General features: G+C 36.0%; 2 protein-coding genes across 3 annotated transcripts in view; both read right to left on the reverse strand.

The window, feature by feature from the left end:
- Positions 1 to 20,008, reverse strand: part of MAP3K7 (mitogen-activated protein kinase kinase kinase 7) — a 75,463-nt gene that overhangs the window by 44,169 nt on the left and 11,286 nt on the right. For both annotated transcript variants that reach the window (XM_059401073.1, XM_059401072.1), the window contains exons 2-6: positions 16,639 to 16,749; positions 13,489 to 13,554; positions 12,943 to 12,988; positions 11,071 to 11,209; positions 2,536 to 2,660 (exon numbers count right to left, since the gene is read on the reverse strand). In XM_059401073.1, the coding sequence (XP_059257056.1) occupies positions 2,536 to 2,660; positions 11,071 to 11,209; positions 12,943 to 12,988; positions 13,489 to 13,554; positions 16,639 to 16,749 (487 nt within the window). The remainder of the gene's footprint in view (positions 1 to 2,535; positions 2,661 to 11,070; positions 11,210 to 12,942; positions 12,989 to 13,488; positions 13,555 to 16,638; positions 16,750 to 20,008) is intronic.
- Positions 12,032 to 12,709, reverse strand: LOC132017459 (acyl carrier protein, mitochondrial). Its single transcript, XM_059399246.1, has one exon. The coding sequence runs from the start codon at positions 12,669 to 12,671 to the stop codon at positions 12,207 to 12,209; it is 465 nt and encodes a 154-aa protein (XP_059255229.1). The 5' UTR covers positions 12,672 to 12,709; the 3' UTR covers positions 12,032 to 12,206.

The raw sequence follows: 20,008 nt of genomic DNA on the forward strand, positions 1-20,008 counted from the left end.
GAGAGGAAAGGAAGCAGGCTCCCTGCCGAGCCGAGAGCCCCATGCGGGGCTCGATCCCAGGACCCTGAGATCATGACCTGAGCTGAAGGCAGAGGCTTTAACCCACTGAGCAAAGGCACCCCTCCTTTCTTTCATTTTAAGAATTTAATTTCATTCTTAAATTTTCCTACCCCATTCATTACTCTACTATCATAGCAGAAGAAATTTCTAATTAAATGATAAAACTTTCTTTTCAATATCTGGCAAGACAAAATTCTTAATTTGCAAACTTTAAAGTTGTAAGCAGTGAAAATGATGGATAACAAATTTATAGTAAGCAGATTATGCTACAAAATTTATAGGATCACTAAACTGGGCCAATTAACAAAATAAACAGCAAAAAAACCTGCCCAAACCCCTAAAATCCATGTAAGAATGACTATAGTACCACACATGCACTAAGAAGTACACTGTAAGCACTAAAATATTAAAGTCTAATTTGGGTAATAGGGACTGACATCTTTCAGAAATGAAGAAATCACTATAGCCTTACAGTATGAACTTTATTACTCTGAATTATTTCTGGCCTCTGGTATAAGTAAGTCTTTTTGCTCTTCACATTACAGTAATACTTTGTGATCTGATCTCACAGAAAAGCATTTTAAATGAATTGTTTCAGGGGTGCCTATATGGCTCAGTCAGTTAAGCTTCTGCCTTCAGCTCAGGTCACAATCCCATGGTCCTGGGATCGAGCCCCATACAGGGCTCCCTGCTCCATGGAGAGCCTGATTTTACCTCTCCCTCTGCTTGACACACCCTCTTATCAAACAAATAAATAAAATATTTTAAAACATTGTATAGTTTTAAATCAATGTATTCTGTATATGAACTTAAAAACAGGAAGCACTATTTAATTTTGTACAATTTAACATCTGCTGGTTCATTCACTTTTTAACTGAATTTTATGGCAAAACAGTTCCACTCAAGAGACCAACTGCACGGCAAATTTCTCTTTCTCTCAGGTGGCTAAAAACAAAGAAACAAACTTTGAATTCATCAAAAATAAAAGACATAAGCCATAATCAGAATCTGATTACTGAACATGTCTGAATTTAATGGACATACTTTCTAACACACAAATCACACATCTTCAGTTCAACTTTTCTCATTTAAAAGATAACTTGATGTTTTCATACAGAAAGGTATTATGGAATTTATGGATTGTTCTTTTAGAACTTGAGTGAAATACAGAGATGTAAAAGAAATTAAACATCTCATCCTTTACTAGTCTTTCTCAGTATCATATTTCTACCAAATTACTTGCAATCCTTTTAAGGCATGTTCACTGAGACTGTCAGTTTTTAATTGCTAGAAAATCAATGCAAAGTACAGCTGATTCTTGTTATTCTTGGTGTTTATGTTCTATAAAGTTTCTGTGAAGACTGGACTAGTGAAAGCTGAGTCATTTGCTCATGGGGGCAATCAGGGTTAGGTTCCCGTGAACCTCCTAATGTCACTGATCAGTATATAACCTTGTTTCATATGGGTTTCTGTTAAAGACACCTTATTTAATATATATGTGAGTTCATTAACATTAACCTCATGGAACAGCACTATAACTCCTGTCTGAATAAAGATTAGCTAGCATATTTCTCTGTTAAGACATATCACAGCCTTGTTATACTTAGAACCACTAGAAAGCACTTCAATGCTGCTCTTGGAGGCCATCTTAAACAGCGAAATCACCAACAAAAAGCGCATAAAAATGAAAAAAACACAGCACTAAGCAGATCATTAACATGACACAATATAAGAGCCGAAATCAGAAGGCAGTGTGTTGTCTTTCTACTTAGCTGGGGACATATTTTGGACGACTCAAAATGTTGCCCTGCTCTATACATGCCTGCAAATAACCATGAAAGCACCCTGAATACTGATTTTCAGGTTAAAAATAGGCACGTTTTATAGTTGCAGTAGGTGGAATATGAACATGAGGCTTAAATGTACATATACTTGAACTTACATAGGTCACTGCTAGACAACACAAATCTTGCTATGAGATTTAAGATCTAGAGCTGTATTTATTTACTGCCTCTTAGACTTTAATACAGTTGACCTGTGAATACTTGTATGAATTGCAGAGGTCTACTTAAATGTGATTTTTTTTTTTTGAGAAATACAGAACTACTATAAATGTAGTTCCCTTACTGTTTTCTTAATAATACTTTCTTTTTTCAGTTTATTTTTGTGTAAGAATATAGAATATAATACATACATAAATGTGTGTTAAAAGGCTGTTTATTTTGTCACTAATGCTCATGGTCAATAGTTGTCTTTAAGTATTTAAGCTTGGGGGAGTCAAAAGTTACATGTGGATTTCCAACTGCACAGGATGGTTAGCACCAATAACTTCTATGTTGTTCAAGGGTCAACTGTATATCCTTTCCAGTATGTATTGTGCAGAAATAAAACCACTGAAACAGGGTAAAGCCATAAACACACTCTGGATGTACAGAGAAGGCAGATTATCAATCACGACATGCTTTTGTTATTTACCTTCAAAAACCTCAGGTGCCATCCAAGCAGCACTCCCCTTGTTATTGGTCATATGAGTCTGAATGTCACAGGCTGTACCAAAGTCACAGATTTTTAATACTGTCCCGCCTGCAACCAGCAGCAAGCTGTTTACAAAACAACAAAAACAAAGGTTGTAAGACCAACACTTGATTATCTACAATAAAAGAGGAGGCATTTGTGGTAATAGAAATGGTTAAGCAAAATGTCATCAACTTTTGTCAAACACTTCTTGGTCACTCTAATAGCTCATTGGTTCAGAGGAATATTAGCAAAAAATAAATTACCTTAACCTAGTTCTCAGGGAGATTGCTAGATCCACATTTTGATGTCTTCATCTCTATCTTCATAATCTTTCCTGACTATACATCTCTCTGGGCCAAAATAAAATATGCATTTAAAAAAGTTCTAGTAGGTCAACATTATGTGTTCTAAAATGGAAGTAAATGGATATCAACACTTTTCTAAGTCACTTGCCCCCTAAATTCAATTTACCTACTGCAGTGTTTTTCAAGCCAATGGGCTGTAGGTGGAAGTGATGTACTTCCCTTTTAAGCTTGGCCATAAAAATCTCTCACATATATATATTCCTTTTCCTTTCCTCATATGCCATGGAGTGCAGAGGATTTTGAGCTACAAGGAGCCTGGGATCCTGAGCCACCACATGAGAAACTCACTATTTCATTTTGGACTTCACATGAGTGAAAAAAAAAACAAACTTGTATTTTGTAAAACCATGAGATTTCAGAGCTTACCTACTGTTAACAGTGCAACTCTAACTGATATAAGAAACTGGTATAGAAGTGGATGCTGCTATAACAAAAATCTAATATATTTGATATTAGCTTAGCAACAGGCAGCAAGAAAGCTAAAACTGGAAGCTGGAATGATACAGATCCATGTAATGACATGGCAAAACATTTTGTAAAAATTGTCTCCTATGATAATCTGTGGCCTTGAAGGACTGGAAAAGCTGACTGCTTCTAAACTCCAAATAGCAGGAAATAAGACTGACAAAAGCCCTTAAGACTCAATACTGCAACAAAGAACAAATTAAGAGAAAGCACTTCCACCTGAACGTAATAGTTTAATTAAAACGTTCCATTAAGAAAAGGCAATGTGGCCAGAAATCAAATAAACCAGGTTCAATATTTTGCCTAAGAAAGAATTCTGGTAATAGTCACAGGCGTATGAAATTGACTGGAACCAGGGTGATCATAAGCCTACTCTTGAGGAAATTAATACTGTCAAATGAACCACAAATTTCTAAATAAGACTTTTGATTATTTTGAGTCTTACAACAATCCTCAGGAGCCCAGATTTTCATAACCAGTGTGCAGCTGGGAAATCTGTACAGCTTTGGAGGAGAGTATACACCAATACCCACATCTGGCATGGTATAAAGAATGCACAAGGGGGAACCCACAAAGGGTGAAGCTTGGAATCATGAGCAATGGATAATGGAGTTCCTTTTCAAGGGCCAAAGGTCTGATCAAGACCTCTCTAACAAATCCAGGGCAGAGGGACCAGACAATGCCAAGACTTCACCCCTAGAGACTAGGAACTACTGTATGCCTCCATGCTTCCCTTTCCCCAGTGGAAAGTTTTACTGATTGTCCCATCTTTTAGTTATTATGTATTGGGTGAATGGGGAGAGAGAGAAGTGACAGACAACTTGTCCTTTCAATTCATTTGTTTCCAAACTATGGAAGGCCACATCCAGACCAGGGGGAGGACTGCATGTCATCCTGAGCTGTTCATCCGGATGGTGAACTGGATGGTGACTGTTAGAGCCTTTGGGACGTTTAACTGGCAAAGAGCCGTGAGTGGTTCTAACCAGTGGTTAGAGCAGTAAATACTCCGGGTGACTGGGACTGGCCATCGCTCATAAAAGCCATCCCCTTCTTCCTCTGGGGCATACAAGACATTTCCCAACTTCTACTGTAGGTAATTATACCTAAGACTGGGTTGTGGCCACTGATACGTAGGTAGTGGGAGGGTCACTTCCAGACCTTGTTCAAAAAACCTCTCATATGGGATCTCCATTCTGTTTATCTGCTGGCTGAATGCTTAAGTTCCCAAAGTCCTGGATGACGGCAGAAGTACAAAACGGAGGGAGCTTAACTGGGTCCTTGGATGACAATATGGAAGATCATTTGCCAAACAGGAACCCCTCTTTTGGATTTCACATGCATGAGCAATAAATTTCTCTTGTGATAGGCCCAGTATTAGCTACAGAAGCTGGTTTTAACTAATATTCCCAGCTATTAGGATTCCTTTAAAGAAACTGATACTCAGAGTTTTAGGTTTTTTTATATCCCAATGTAACTTATTATTCCTATAAAAACTGAAATCAATATAAAGCATTTTAAAAGTGTAAAAGAGGGATGCCTGAGTGGCTCAGATGGTTGGACGACTGCCTTCGGCTCAGGTCATGATCCTGGAATCCCAGGATCGAGTCCCGCATCGGGCTCCCAGCTCCATGGGGAGTCTGCTTCTCCCTCTGACCTTCTCCTCGCTCATGCTCGCTCTCACTGTCTCTCTCTCAAATAAATAAAATCTAAAAATAAAATAAAATAAAATAAAATAAAATAAAATAAAATAAAATAAAAGTGTAAAATAACTATGAAAGTAAAAGACAGTTTTATTACCTTACTCAAAAGTTAAACATTTAAATGTGTAAAACACTCTCTATATCATTACCTAAAAAGCTGAAAGACTTGTTTTCTATAAAGAAATAATTCTTTATTTTGAATCCCTTTCAACCACCTTCTCTTACACACAAAAGATATTTTTGGTTTTACATAGCCAACATTTATTTAATTTATTTTTACTTATTTTGTTTCACCATTCCTTCTTGAATCTTATACTTGTCCTACATAACCATTTTCTTTCTATCCCAACTACCTTCAATTAAGGTCCATTTATAGTGAATTCTCTCAGGTTTTGTTTCAAAACATCTTTAACTCCCACCCTTCTCCTTAGAAAGTAATTTAGGGCAGGTACACTATTTTCTCTCAGCTCTGTGAAGTTATGATTCCAGTTTTCCAGATTTAGCTAATGGTGCTGGAAACTGTACTTCAGTCTGTCAATACTTTGTAGATAATCTCTTTTCTGATCAGCTGATTTAAAAATCTCCCTTTTGTTTTTGCTCTTCTGTAGCTTCACTAAGGTGTGTCAGAGGGTAGACTTCATTTATCCTGTTTAGAAAACATACCTTTGTCCAGAAAATTCCTGGCCAATCTCTCTTTCTCTTTTTAAAAATATTTCATTTATTTACTTGGCAGAAAGAGAGAGAGGTCACAAGTAGGCAGAGAGGCAGGGAGAGAGAGAGAGGAAAGCAGGCTCCTTGCTGAACAGAGAGCCTGATGCAGGGCTCGATCCCAGGACCCTGAGATCATGACCTGAGTGGAAGGCAGAGGCCTAACCTATTGAACCATCCAGGTGCCTGTAATCTGAGTCATAAACTCTCTCCATCTTATTTTCTTTTACTGGAGTTCTGTGCTGTTAGTCCTGTCTTTCCTTTCCCTGTGTTCCTTAACCTATTGTTTTTCTCATTTATTTATTTGTTTGTGTTGCATTCTGGGTAGTTACAGATATATCTCACAGCTCCCCAATTCTCTTGTCACCTATTTCAGATCTGCTAGTTTAAATTTTTAATTATTCTTAAATGTATTTTGTTCTTTTGGTCATTTTGTATAGTTTATTCCTTGCACACTTTAATTCCTTTTTGGGGGTAAATTATATAAGCATATTTACTTTATATTTCATATTGATAATTCCAAATATCTGGAGTCTTAATATTTGAGGGCTTACTTCTGCTTTCTGTTATTTCTGCTAACTTTTACCCAAGGTAACTTGGACCCTTATGGATGTAATTTTTACTGTGGCTTCATATCTGATCAATTTTAATCTGGAATAATTAAAATCTGGACTGAAAACATAGGACTTTATTTTTAAATTTTTATTATTTTAAAAAAGATTTTAATTATTTATTCGTCATATATATATATATATAGAGAGAGAGAGAGAGAGAGAGAGAGGCAGGCAGAGGGAGAAGCAGGCTCCCCACTGAGCAGGGAGCCCGACGTAGCACTCGCTCTCAGGACCATGAGATCATGACCTGAACCAAAGGCAGATGCTTAAACGTCTGAGCCACCCAGGCGCCCCAAAACATAGGACTTTAAAATGGAGTTTCACTTACTACTAGATGCCATGGGACACTACCAATCCCAAAAAACATTTAATCTATTTTGTTGGGATTTTTCTGGATTGTGCAAGCAGGGCAAATTCAACTCACAACAACATATAGGGACACCTCTGTTAAGAAATAAATGTTTGCCTAGTCAGAAAACTGGTATTTTTTCTAGCCCACTTTTAAGTTGCTCCCTCCAGGGATCCTAAATTTATGGAGAGATCTCAGTTCTGCTACTTCATCTGGTGCAGAACACAGGACCTTACCTCCAATTACACAAGAGCCATTAACACCAGGGCTTTACATTTTTGATAATGACAGCTCACAAATCTTTAGCTTCCATGCTTGGATTAAATTCTCTCAGGATTGAAAATGGAAAATGCTTTCCATTTTTTGCCCTGATGATTTCTCTTTTCTTATAAGATCACCTATATATGTAAAAGGATATTTGTTGTCATACACATTTATCTCTGGGTGTTTGTTGTAGGATGGATTTTCAATTGATCTGGTTTGCCATACTCTGGAGTGTCAAAATTCTTATCATGTGAGCATAAGAATCAAAGCCACATTTCTATACAATCTCTATCAGCACACACAGGTTGTTAGGATTTAAATGCATAGATACCATGGCTTAACTTTATGTGGTTTTCAAACCAGGGTATGAAACCTTGCCATTATATCAGTGTATGCCAGGATAAGTGACAGGGAGCCTACAAAGCCTTAGATTAAAGCTAGTACTTCTCCATGGACCATCATTTTTACTCAGTTTTAAGTATTTTTAACATCCTAACATTGACTTTAAAACAAATTACATAATATATGCAGGTGAAGTAAAATGTGCATACAAAATTCCTAAAGAAGGGTTATTTGGGCTCTATCCATAGTCTTAGAATGGCTGAGGTTACATTATATCACAACTTTGTTCTAAGGGTTAGGAAAGTTTGAGAAGCACCAACTTAGGGCATTAAAAACTATGCAGAATCTCAAAACATTAAAAGACTGAGTAGCACTCTGTTTTCTAAAAACAGCTCTACAAATCAAGTCTTCTGAGTCTAAGATTGTTTATAAGATCAAGAATAGTTTCAAGTACTTACTTAAGAGATAACAAGAATATTATTTATCTATTAAAAATGAGGCTAAAAAATAAAGAAGTAAATATTTGAATACAGTGATATGAGAAGATGTCCATGTAAGTGAAAAAAATCAACATTACATACAGTATAACCCATACATTGTTAAAAAAACAGAACAGTGGTTACCTTTGAGGAATAGGAGGCAGGAAAGACTTGCTTTATATTTTTCTAACTATTTGAATTTGTTTTTAATCACAAACATGTATTATTTGAGAATAACAACATATAATTTAAAGAAAAAAGTAAAACAGCCTCTAAGGAAGAAGGCAAAAAATGGTCCTTATTTTAAATGTCTTTATTTTTAAGATACTTCTAAAAATGTTCAAACCCAAAACCATTCTTATGCTTTGAATATGTCTGTGGGAGGAACATAACTCTTATTATGGTTAGAATAATTTAATGAAAGATTTCCAGAAAATTTTCTGAATTTAAGATTCTGATTTTCCTAGGTGCTATATTACCCAAGTATATTCACCAAGTAGTATACCCTTACTTAGGTTTTCCTCTTGATGACAAACAGAAATAAAGATAAGTTGTACCATCACACTGTAGTAATATTCAATAGCAGTATATGGAGTCCACTGAAATTACAATTTTTATATATTCTTTATATATAATTTTCATATTAAAATTCTAACTGGAGGGGCGCCTGGGTGGCTCAGTGGGTTAAAGCCTCTGCCTTCGACTCACGTCATGATCCCAGGGTCCTGGGATCGAGCCCCATGTCGGGCTCTCTGCTCCGCAGGGAGCCTGCTTCCTCCCCTCTCTCTCTCTCTGCCTGCCTCTCTGCCTACTTGTGATTTCTCTGTCAAATAAATAAAAATCTTTAAAAAAAAATAAATAAAATTCTAACTGGAGAGATTATTTAGAAATTAATTTCTTTTTAGTCCAATGACTGACAAACCAGATAAACTGCTATACACATTTCCATAATGTCACAAATACTCCTATAGTAACTGAAGTGGAAAGAATGCTAAATGCAATTTCCCTTTATATGCACATCAACAAAAAACTTCCTGTTTCACTGTTCTTGTTCCGGCTCTAACTACTCTTTACCCAACAAAAGAACAATAACTGGTTTTCCTTGTTTCATCTTGATAGATTCAATTTTTTCTGAATGACTTTTACATTATTATTATTATTTTAATTAGTACTCCTTCACTAAGATTTTAATATGTCACTAGCCATGAGCATGATATTCAAGGCTCACTGAAATATGCACCTAAATGTTCTCTGTAGGCTTACATTCACACAGTTGGGATAAAAAACACACTTTTATTTCTGAAGTACATGCAAACGAACCTGCAAAAGATGAATAAAACAGGGCACAAATTGACATTATATAAAATACCTAACCAAATCATCAGGTGCCTTCTTTATATGCCATTCAGAGGAATTCTTCCTGACCAAAGAATCCACAGGTTTTCCAGTGACAATAACATAGTACATGTGCTTGTATATACAATTTCATATGAAAACACAGCCATTTCAAAGAACCTTCTTCCCAGTACATTCTGAAAAATCAGTTCTAACTCTAAAGCCCAGTTTGTATACGGATGTCCCAAAGATAATCTGAAATACTACAGGATGAGTGCACACATAAGGATGCCCAAGAGGTATGCATGACCTAAGCCAGACTTCCTGTAAATATACTGATGCTATCTAATAGCAGAAGTTAGAGACCCTATCTACAAATGATTTTAGTAGGACATAATTGGTCTAAGTAGGTTCGGTAAATACATCTAATATTTATGGATTTATGGAATATGGGTAGATGGAGAATGAAGGTAGTTATTTTAGTTGTAAAATTATGGAATAGAAAAGATGTTGGAAAACTCAAAAGACTTCCTTTTGTGAGATATTTTCATGTATATTGTTTAGAAACAGTTATTTCAAACCTGAAATGTGACCTAATGCAGAAGAAAAGGGATACTTTTGAAGAGTTCCATCTGATAGTTTCTGGATCTTTCAGAAAAAGATGCTATGTACCTGATGCTTGCCTATATCTTTTGAATCATTAGTCAATTTGTTGCTGGATAGGAGCTATGATTCTCATTAATTTGTTTTGATAATTCAGCTGTGTGTTAAGAGAAGCAAAAGAGGACTCACGCTTCATAAAAAAGAAGACAGACAAAGTGGTTTCTTCTTCACTATTCAAGATAGGCAACTAAGGCAATAGCCTCAAGGAGTCAAGTTAAAAAAATGTTTGTCATGAATCTGGGTCTTAAACATGATTTGACCAGGGACCTGGGGCAAGAGAAATCAGTTTAAGTCTGAGAGTAGAAATAACGTACACTAGTGAGAACAGTCATTCCAAGAGCCGAAACCTATGTAGAACGTATCAGATCAGACATGAGAGTGACAAGTTGTACCCAGAAGGGACACTTTAAAGCTACCTGTATCAAGAGAATCCAATATTTGAGACTGATTTCCTAGGGGAAACCTCTTACACGGGGACTGATGTGGTGGCAGGGAGAGTGGTAAGAGAGAGAATGGAATGTGGACTTCTTTTTAACTCTGTCACAAGTGGATAAAGAAGAAAAAAAAAATCTGAGAGAAAAGGGGACAACCCACATGTGTGTTTTCTTTAATGGAGTACCTATGCAAACAAAAAAACCCCTAAAGTTTTAGCCTTCTAAAGTACTTATTTAGGGAGTTTTAAAATTCTTTCAAAGTCCTAGGATACTTAATATGAAGAAATCCAGAATATTTTCATTTTCTACCCAGAAGCCAGAAATGTCCTTTTGCCTTCCTCTAAAATGGCAAATAATAACCACTCTGTAAATTTTTGCAGAATGCCCACTACATGTGGACATTGTACTAGCTATTAGGAATATAGTGGGGAATAAGACAAACTTGTCTTTGCTTTTATGGAACCGTCTGGGGGCAACAATATATAGAGCAGGCAAAAATAAGATTTATAGGCTAACCAACTGTAGAAGTATGCTAATCTACAGCAAGAACTATTAAAATAAAAATCTGATGAAGATTTAAATCCTAGTAAAGACAACATTTTAAAAGGCAAACTTAGAGAAATGACTAAATAATGAAGGTGAGTTAAAAATAAACACTCTCAAACCAAGCCAAAAAGGAAGAGAAAAGATCAAGTCAGGTGCAACAATTAGCTTGAATTAGGAAGTGGGTGGAGGGCTGGGCAGTAGAGACAGACACCACACTATTAGAACTTACTTTGGTGGTTTCAGGTCCCTGTGAATTAGAGCTTTGGGTTGCATGCTGTGAAGATAAGCCACTCCTTGGGAACACTGTAAACACCAACTCATTGCATGGGCAGCAGTGTAATATGGCAATGGTTCAGCACCATGCAGCACTGCAAAAGAAAGGCACAAACTAAAAAGAACTTTATTGCATATAAAAAAAGACAAGGTGAATGCGAGCACTATTGGAATACATGACTGGGTAATTTTCTACTCAGGCTCCTATCACTTCTGCTTTTAATTCTTTTTTAAATACAAAGATGGAAATATCTAATAATTTCAAATGGGTAACTATCACATAAGCACCTACAATGTAATAGTACTTCTATTAAATGTTATACCTACACTCGAGCAAAATTAATATGAATCATCACACTTTTCCACATTGACAGTCTTTCACACAATAATGTGACTTATAAGCAATGTGATGGCATACTACTGTAAGAGAAGTACAAAGAAGTAGAGACAGACACCAGAAGTAGTACAAAAAGAAAACAATGTGTGTCAAGATACTTAAAATTATGCTTTCTACAATAGCTAAAAACTAGAAATAGTTCAACCAAGTAAGACAATGGAGTATTAGAGATACCCATCAACAATGAACACATGGGCAGTGAATATAAGTAAAAATTTAAATAAAATGGTAATTAAAAAAATACAACCATTTATTTTATACAATTGCAACAATTAATATACTTACTATATGGTTGGTGTTTCTTAAGAGTGAAATAGTTATCTCAGTTCTGTAAATATAACTAAATGACCTAGTTTCTTTGTTATAATTAAAATGTTTTCTGAAGTTTTCACAATTTCATTTTTTGTAAAGAGAGCAAATTAAGAGGAATGAAATGAAAGAAAGTATGCTTAAAGAGATCTCAAATGAGGAGGCTCAAAGCTAAGAGAGGACAAAAAGAAAAACATTAAAAGTATGAAGATTTTTTTTTTGGCTTTATAGATTTATTTTCAAAGGAAAAAACAGACAATTTAAATACAAGTCTAAACAGAATTACTCTGTCAAAGGCAGCAATAATGCCAAAACGCGTTCTCACTTCCAGACACTCGCCAGCATCTTCCAACTCTTCTCTCAGTGAAAAAAGGGGGTCTGATATTTTATTCATATACATCCTTCTTATCTGCAATGTAATCTACAATTTCTTGTGGACACATTAACTTCTCCGCATCTGTATCAGGAATTTCAAACCCAAATTCATCCTCCATGGCCATGATAATTTCCACTTGGTCCAAACTGTCTAAGCCCAGGTCTTTCATAAAGTGGGAATTTACCGAGAGCTTTTCTGGGTCAATCTTGTCATAAAGTTTCAACACATAAAGAACACGGTCCTTGATCCCCTCTAACGTCAGAGGGGGTGCGTCGCTATACTGGCGGCACAGCTGTGTCAGCGGGACCTGCGCAGGCGCCGAGGCTGTCGGCGGAGCCCCAGGCCTCGTCCGGGCCCCCGCGGGGCACAGGGTGATGCTGAGCGGCCGGGCTGCGGCCAGCGTGGGAACCCGGGGCAGCGGCGCGAAGGCCGCGGGCAGTCGGCGGACACAAGCGGAAAGGACACGAGCCGCCATGGCTACGCCGACCCAAGATGCCTGAAGATATTTTAAAATCTATTTAAAAAGCAAATTTTACTTGACTTAAATGCTTTTAACATTATGAAAAGTACCATCAATTGAAAAGATTGATAGATTTCTAAATTTCACATACTAGCAGATTTATTTTTAATTACCTCCTTTTGAGATTTTGAAGGTAAGCTATAAAGAACATTAAGTAACTAACAGTGTATATGAAAAGCTTTTCAATGATTTTACTCTATTAGATAAAGTGTCTAATGACACTCACCATTATATAAAGAGCCCCCTTCAGCATATTCCATCACAAGACATACCTAAAAGAAACACATGTCAGTATAATTAACCACAGGGCTATAACATCTTAGGTGACTTGAGAGAGAACTGAGTTCAATCTTTAATTTTACAAACGCACAAGAAATTATTCCTTTGATTTCTGCTATGTGAATGGTACTAATGGGAAAAAGAAGGGGATCTATGATCTAAGGCCTTGTCTTGTAGGGGCCCACTGTTCAAGAATGCAGGTGTGTGTAAAAAGATAATTGCCCAAACTCTGAAAGCTTTCTCCAGTGCTGAGTAGATGCTGGCACAGAACATCATGAGCCTCATAAGATGAGGTTAGTGGGTAAGACCACCCAAGATATCTCTTGCAATATACTGTGTTGCTAACAGACTACAAACAAATACATAAAGGGTAATTTTTACACTTTTAATTTAAGAAAAAATAAATCAAAATAGCTTCATAAATTACACACCTGCGAACATTTATTATGTCAATGCTTACAGACAGGTGACAATGAAAAAGTGACAAACTTACTGGATTCAAGCAGGCTCCATATAGCTTTACAATATTAGGATGGTTCACACGGGATAACTGTCGAAGCTGTAACAAATTAAGGTTTCTTTTAAAAGATGCTAATTTTTGAGGAATTGATTACATTATGTCATTACAATTTTAGGGTATATAAAACATTAGTTTAATCATTTAACAATCATTATTCACTATGTAGCAGGTACTGTGTCATAAAATGCCTGCCCAGAATGGAAAAGATTTCCTGCCCTGAGCTCTCGCACTTTACTTGGGAGACAGACATGTAAACGAGTAACTAAGGCAAAATGCAAAGTGCTATTAACAGGAGTATGAACAAGCCATGATAAGTACAAGTAAGAAAAAATAAACTTTAACAAGAAATGTTAGTACACCAACCCAGAAAGGGCACTGAGCTTAGTTATCCAAGGCAAACGAAGCTATGTCACCATCATCATCTTCAGAGTTATGGCTGCAGAGCCTACCTCACTCTGTGCCAGGTCCTGGTGGGCATTTAACAGATACTATGTAATTCTCACAACTCTGCAAGGTAGGTATTGTCATTTCTGCCTATAAGAAAAGAGACCTTTGGGGCGCCTGGGTAGCTCAGTCAGTGAAGTGGCTGCCTTTAGCTCAGGTCACGATCCCAGCGTCCTGGGATTGAGCCCCATCTCAGCCTCCCTGCTCAGCAGCGAGCCTGCTTCTCCCTCTCCAGCTCCCTCTGCTTATGTTCCCTGTTATTTGTTATAAATAAATAAAATCTTAAAGAAAAGAAAAGAGACCTTTAAGATAAAGTTCAGACAGGGCTAAGGGAGAGGTTAAATAACCTATTGCTACTGCCAGGGTTTCAACTTTGGTTCATCCAACTTAAAATCTGTACTCTTTCTGTGTATGTGTACGGTCTTCTTCCTTCTCCCATCTCTTGAATTAATCGCATCCTCTCCATTCCCACTACCACTGCCTTAGTAATTCCATGAATTGCTGCAGTAATCACTATGGTATTTTCCTAGCTGTTCTCCCTACTTCCTAATGATAGTACCAGGTACCTATGCAAATAATCTTCCCCAATCCAATGAATCACACTGAGGTCAGTGAGAGGTTTGGCTGTACTGTTTCTCTTGCTCTACACCCCAAACTTCTATTAATGTGTCCCCCCAAACTGCACTTACTCTTCCTTCTCCTCTCTTTTCTGTCTTTTCCCCTCTCTCTTTCCTATTATCCACACTATACAGCTGGCTCATATGAAGGTTAACCTTTTTACCAAATGTCACCAGAAAGCTCTATTTCTCTATAGTCAACACTTGCGTATTTTCAGTCCTAACACAAAAATTACTATTTATTATATTCATTTATTATACAAAAAATATATTTATTGTATTTCATCTTCTAAAGGTTTAGCACTTAGCTTCGGATAGCACATTATTTAAGAATTTCTTTCTTTCTTTTTTAAAGATTTTATTTTATTTATTTGTCAGAGAGAGAGACAGCACAAGCAGTGGGAGAAGCAGGCAAAGGGAGACGCAAGCAGACTCCCCACTGGGCAGGGAGCCCAATGTGGGACTTGATCCCAGGACCCTGAGATCTGACCCGAGCCAAAGGCAAACATTTAACCAACTAAGCCACCCAGGTGTCCCTTAAGCATTTATTTCTGCTCCTTCCCCAAATCCTACCAAGATATTACAGACATTTTTTCAAGGCACAAATTCAGAAGGATTAAGAGAATGTCAAATGAGGAAACAGCACATTTCTGAAAGCTATAAAGCAAATGACTAGCAGTAACTGACACAGCAAACCTAAAAAAAAAAATGAGAAAAAGTGAACAGAAATGAGATTAATTTCATAAAACCTACAGAGGGTTGGACCGGTGGTACTACCAGGAATCTATGCAAATAAGCCAACAAAGGAACAGAGAGATTAGTTCAAAGGCAGACCAGATTCTCTCCTTTCCTGACTTCAGTTTAGTGACTGACTACCTCTTTATCATCACAATGATTAGAGTCCCTGGATTGGGGGACACAAACCAAACTAAGGGATGAGCTCAAAGTAGTTGCCTCTGATAAGCAAAAAACTTGACTGGAAGAGGTCTGGGTATTAAAAAGTTTTAAAAATAAGACTATGTGGAGAACTATTTGACAATCTGAATTACCTGTATGTATAACCTTGATAAAACATTTTTATCCAACTTATTATAATGTTTTGACTCCTAATTCCTAGCATTTAACACATATGCTCTTAGCTAGTTTTGTGAAAGTGCCAATGCGCTTTTAGACTTTATCTCAACCATAAACAAAAATCATGAATAAGGCAATGCTGAGGCCACTCTTGGAGCATACTACTAGAGATCACCTTCTCTTCCTGAGGACCCCAAATTATCAACATTTCTCAACTCATTCAATTAATTACAAAAATCCCCTTCATTGTATCCCAACTAAATTTTCATTCTCTATATTATATGTTTAAAAATATCATAAAGTATATTTGCAAATTATAATTAAATATAACCACAGACATAAATTCAGAAAGGTTTGTAAGGTAAAGACCACTTATCCACTGGCCAATGAGGGAAAAAAACCCACTAATTTAAGGAACTACTGTGATCTAATATACAAAATAGTTCAAAATTAATAAAGAATAAATCTGATAATACAATTACTATTGATTATTAAATTCATAATTACTGAATTCTTGATCACTGAATCTGTAAGAGAACAGAGTTGTAGATTTTCATGCTAAATGAGAAAAAAAATCAAATTTGAAATTATTTCCCTGTAAAGTGATCTCATTTGAATTTCTAAAAATATTCAGTCAATAATGAATGCATAAAATTTCCCTTAATTTTAGATAATGGGATAGAATACCATTTCTATTCTAAAATTTAAATCCTATGCTTTGAAATAGATCTGAATTACACAGATGATCTGTTATTTTAATTCAGGGATGAATTCATTTATGTGGTTAACAGTCTTTTCCCCCCAATTTTTAATTAGAATTAAGAGTGTGAATGAAAAATGTTTCTATAGCATTATCTTTGGTTCAACCAAATTGCTAAGGTTCAAGTATATGGGGAAATGACAACTGGGAAATAACTTTTTCATAATATTAAATTCACAGAGTATCTTTGGTAAAGAATTATACATTAGAAAAAACATTTCAACTTACCTCTACAATAAAAGCTTTCCTCTCAGATTCACTTTCTATTTGTTTAATAGCAACATCTTTTGCTCTCCACTTAGCTTTGCAAACCACTCCAAAGGCTCCTCTTCCAACAACCTGAGTTAAAACAAAACAAAAAACAAACACCCATGAGAATCAGAAATAAATAGACTCAGCCCAACATAGAACACTGAAGCCAACTTGAAAGACTTATTAAAAGATTTAGAAATCATCACTATCTGGATTTGCCACTGAGCAAATACAGTGTTTCATTAAAGTGAGGAAATAAAGAAATGAACTTATCTCTTGTCTCTGAAAGTTTATAGTCTAGACAGCTCTTCATTGTCAGGTAAAACCCAACAAAGATCCCTGGAGCAAGAAAACAAATTAAAACTGGCAAGATGAATGAGAGGACAGAAAGACTACGTTTGCTAAAATAAATATAAAAAGCAAGAATGTACAATCAATGTTTTTAAGCTATCATATTAATGAAATATAGCTTTTGTATAGTTCAGTAGGGGTATGAAACAGACGTGAAAGGATAAAAATACAGATGATAAAACACTGGGACTGCAAAGACAAATGAAACAAGGTATTACCTATACAAGAGAATATACTTTTCAAGAGAAAGAAATGAACTACTAATTGATACATGCTATAATGTGAATGGACCTCAAACACACTATACTAAGTGAAAGAAGCTGGACACAAGAAACCACATCCTGTATGATTCCGTTGACATGAAATGTCTAGAAAAGGCTAATTCATAGAGATAAAAAATAGATCAGTGGTTATTTGGAACTGACTGTGAAAACTGGGATTAGCTGTAAAGTAGTAGAATGAATATTACCAAAGGGATGAAAATGTATGAAAACTGATTTATGGTGACAGTTCCATAACTTGGCAAATTTGTACAAATGACTAATAGTTCAAATGGGTGAATTTTATGATATGTAAAATATCTTATTAAAGTTATTTTTGAAAGTTATAAAAGAAAGATTGGCTATGTATTGTATTACTGTTGACAACTAAGTGATGGGTACCTCATGGGTTCACTGCTGTCTCACACTACGCTTTCTACTTTCACAAATGTTTGAAATTTGCTGTAATATAAAATCAACAAAAGAACAGCTTTTTATCCTTGTAAATCAAAACCATTAGATTTTTATCACTGTAAAGGATCTTAGTTAAGTGTCATCTACTCCAATTTTTCAGTTCCCAATGTATCTAAGTACTTCGTATCAATGCTTTCTCCTTAAGTGAAATATCTACCTCTGTACATCTCTCATTTATGATGCACTTTCTATAATGCTTTACTCACATTACCCCACTTACATAACCACAGGAGACAGGTACTAGTGCTATTGTTATTTTACAGATAAAGTACCTAGTTTTAAAGAAGGAAACTAACTTGCCCAAGGCTATATTCCTTCGTATAGAGCAAGTGCGGTTTGATGCCAGAGAGTTTAACACCAGAATGTTAAGGATGCTAATATACACACACCTATCTCTATTCTATGTCAGAAAACTACCAGTTATCTTTCCTTAGAGGAGTTTTTACTTTAGACAAACTTTCAAGCACAAATCCCTGGGTACAAAGCTCTTCTGTAACAAAGCTGGCTATAGCTAGGGTGATTAGGTAATTTATTATTTATATCAGAACTCTTTTTAGAGTAAGAAGAAAGTGCTAGTAATTACCAGGACGGTGGCTGTAAACTGGGATATATGGCCACTCTAGTCATAGTTCTATTTCATATGTTACACAAAGCAGTATAGACGTTTTTCATGTTAAATAATATATAAAACTACCCAAATGGTTAAACCATGGGCCATTTATTGAACGTTCACCATGTGCCAGGTACTAGCCTATGCGCTTTTCATGCATTCTCCTCTATTCTCACATTCTTCTCTATTTTATTTTGTCATCTCTAAGTATTTTTTTAAGTTTTTAGTTTTAATTCCAGAATAGTTAACAGACAGTGTTATATTAGTTTTAGGTGTGCAATATAGTGATTCAACAATTTATTGTTGAATCATTATATTCAGTGCTGCATACATTATTCAGTGCTTATCATGGTAGGTATACTCTTATACTCTTATACTTACCATGATAAGTATGTAAGTATACTTATCATGGTAAGTATACTTGATAAGTATGTAAGTATGTAAGTATGTAAGTATACTTATCATGGTAAGTATACATTATTCAGTGCTTATCATGGTAAGTATACTCTTTAATCCCTGTTACCTATTTCACCCATTCCCCCTTCCACCTCCCCTTTGGTAACCATCCATTTGTTCTCTATAGTTAAGAGTCTGTTTCTTGGTTTGTCTTTTTATTTTTCCTTGGTCCTTCTGTTTTATTTCTTAAATTCCACATATGAGTGAAACCATATGGTATTTGTCTCTGACTGATTAGCTTGGCATAATACTTTCTGGCTATATCCAATCCAGGTTGTTGCAAATGGCAAGACTTCATTCTTTTTTTCTGGCTGAAAAATGTTCCTGTTGCATTCATGTGCGTGTGTACATATCCACACCACATCATCTTTATCCATTTGTCAATGGACACTTAGGCTACTTCCATATCTTGACTATTGTAAATAATGCTGCAATAAACCTGGGGGCGGCATGTATCCCTTTAGTGTTTTCTTATTTTTTTGGGTAAATATCTGGTAATGCAATTACTAGATCACAGGGTAGTTCTTTCTTTCTTTTCTTTTCTTTCTTTCTTTTTTTTTTTTTTAACTTTTTAAAGAACTTCTATATTGTTTTCCACAATGGCTATACCAGTCTGCATTCCCATCAACACCACACCAGGGTTCCTTTCTCTCCACATCCTTACCAACACGTGCTGTTTCTTGCTGTTTTTGATTTTAGCCACTCTGACAGATGTGAGGTGATATATCATTATAGTTTTGAACTGTAATTCTCTGATGATGAGTGATGTGGTCATATTTTCACATGTCTGGCCATCTATTATGTCCTCTTTGGAGAAATGTCTGTTTGTGTATTTGGCCCACTTTTTAATTGGGTTGTTTTTGGGTGTTGAGTTATATCTCTTGTCAGAGAAAGAAACCAACATCAATCATTGCACTAGTCATCCAGTTACTTTAACATGAATAGGTATTGGCTAAACCTGGCACCATCAGAGTAAAGGAAAGAGCAGATCTTGGCTCTAAAAACCAACAGACTTGAGTTTGAATACAGGTCCTGTCTACATACTAGCTATTAATGCTGGGGAGATTAACATCTCTGCACTTCTGTTTTCTCAACAGTAAAAGGGAGATGCTTACAGTGTCCTCAGTGATATCTATAGGGTTCTTAAGAAAGCCAAACCCATGCATTTTCTTAAATCCTACAGAAGACTAAAGTG

The sequence above is a fragment of the Mustela nigripes genome, chromosome 5 (genome assembly GCF_022355385.1).
Source record: "Mustela nigripes isolate SB6536 chromosome 5, MUSNIG.SB6536, whole genome shotgun sequence".
Taxonomy (NCBI): Eukaryota; Metazoa; Chordata; class Mammalia; order Carnivora; family Mustelidae; genus Mustela; species Mustela nigripes.

Bases quoted from the DNA above. Each gene is read 5' to 3' on its own strand.
- LOC132017459 (XM_059399246.1), bottom strand. From the start codon at position 12,671: ATGGCGGCTCGTGTCCTTTCCGCTTGTGTCCGCCGACTGCCCGCGGCC.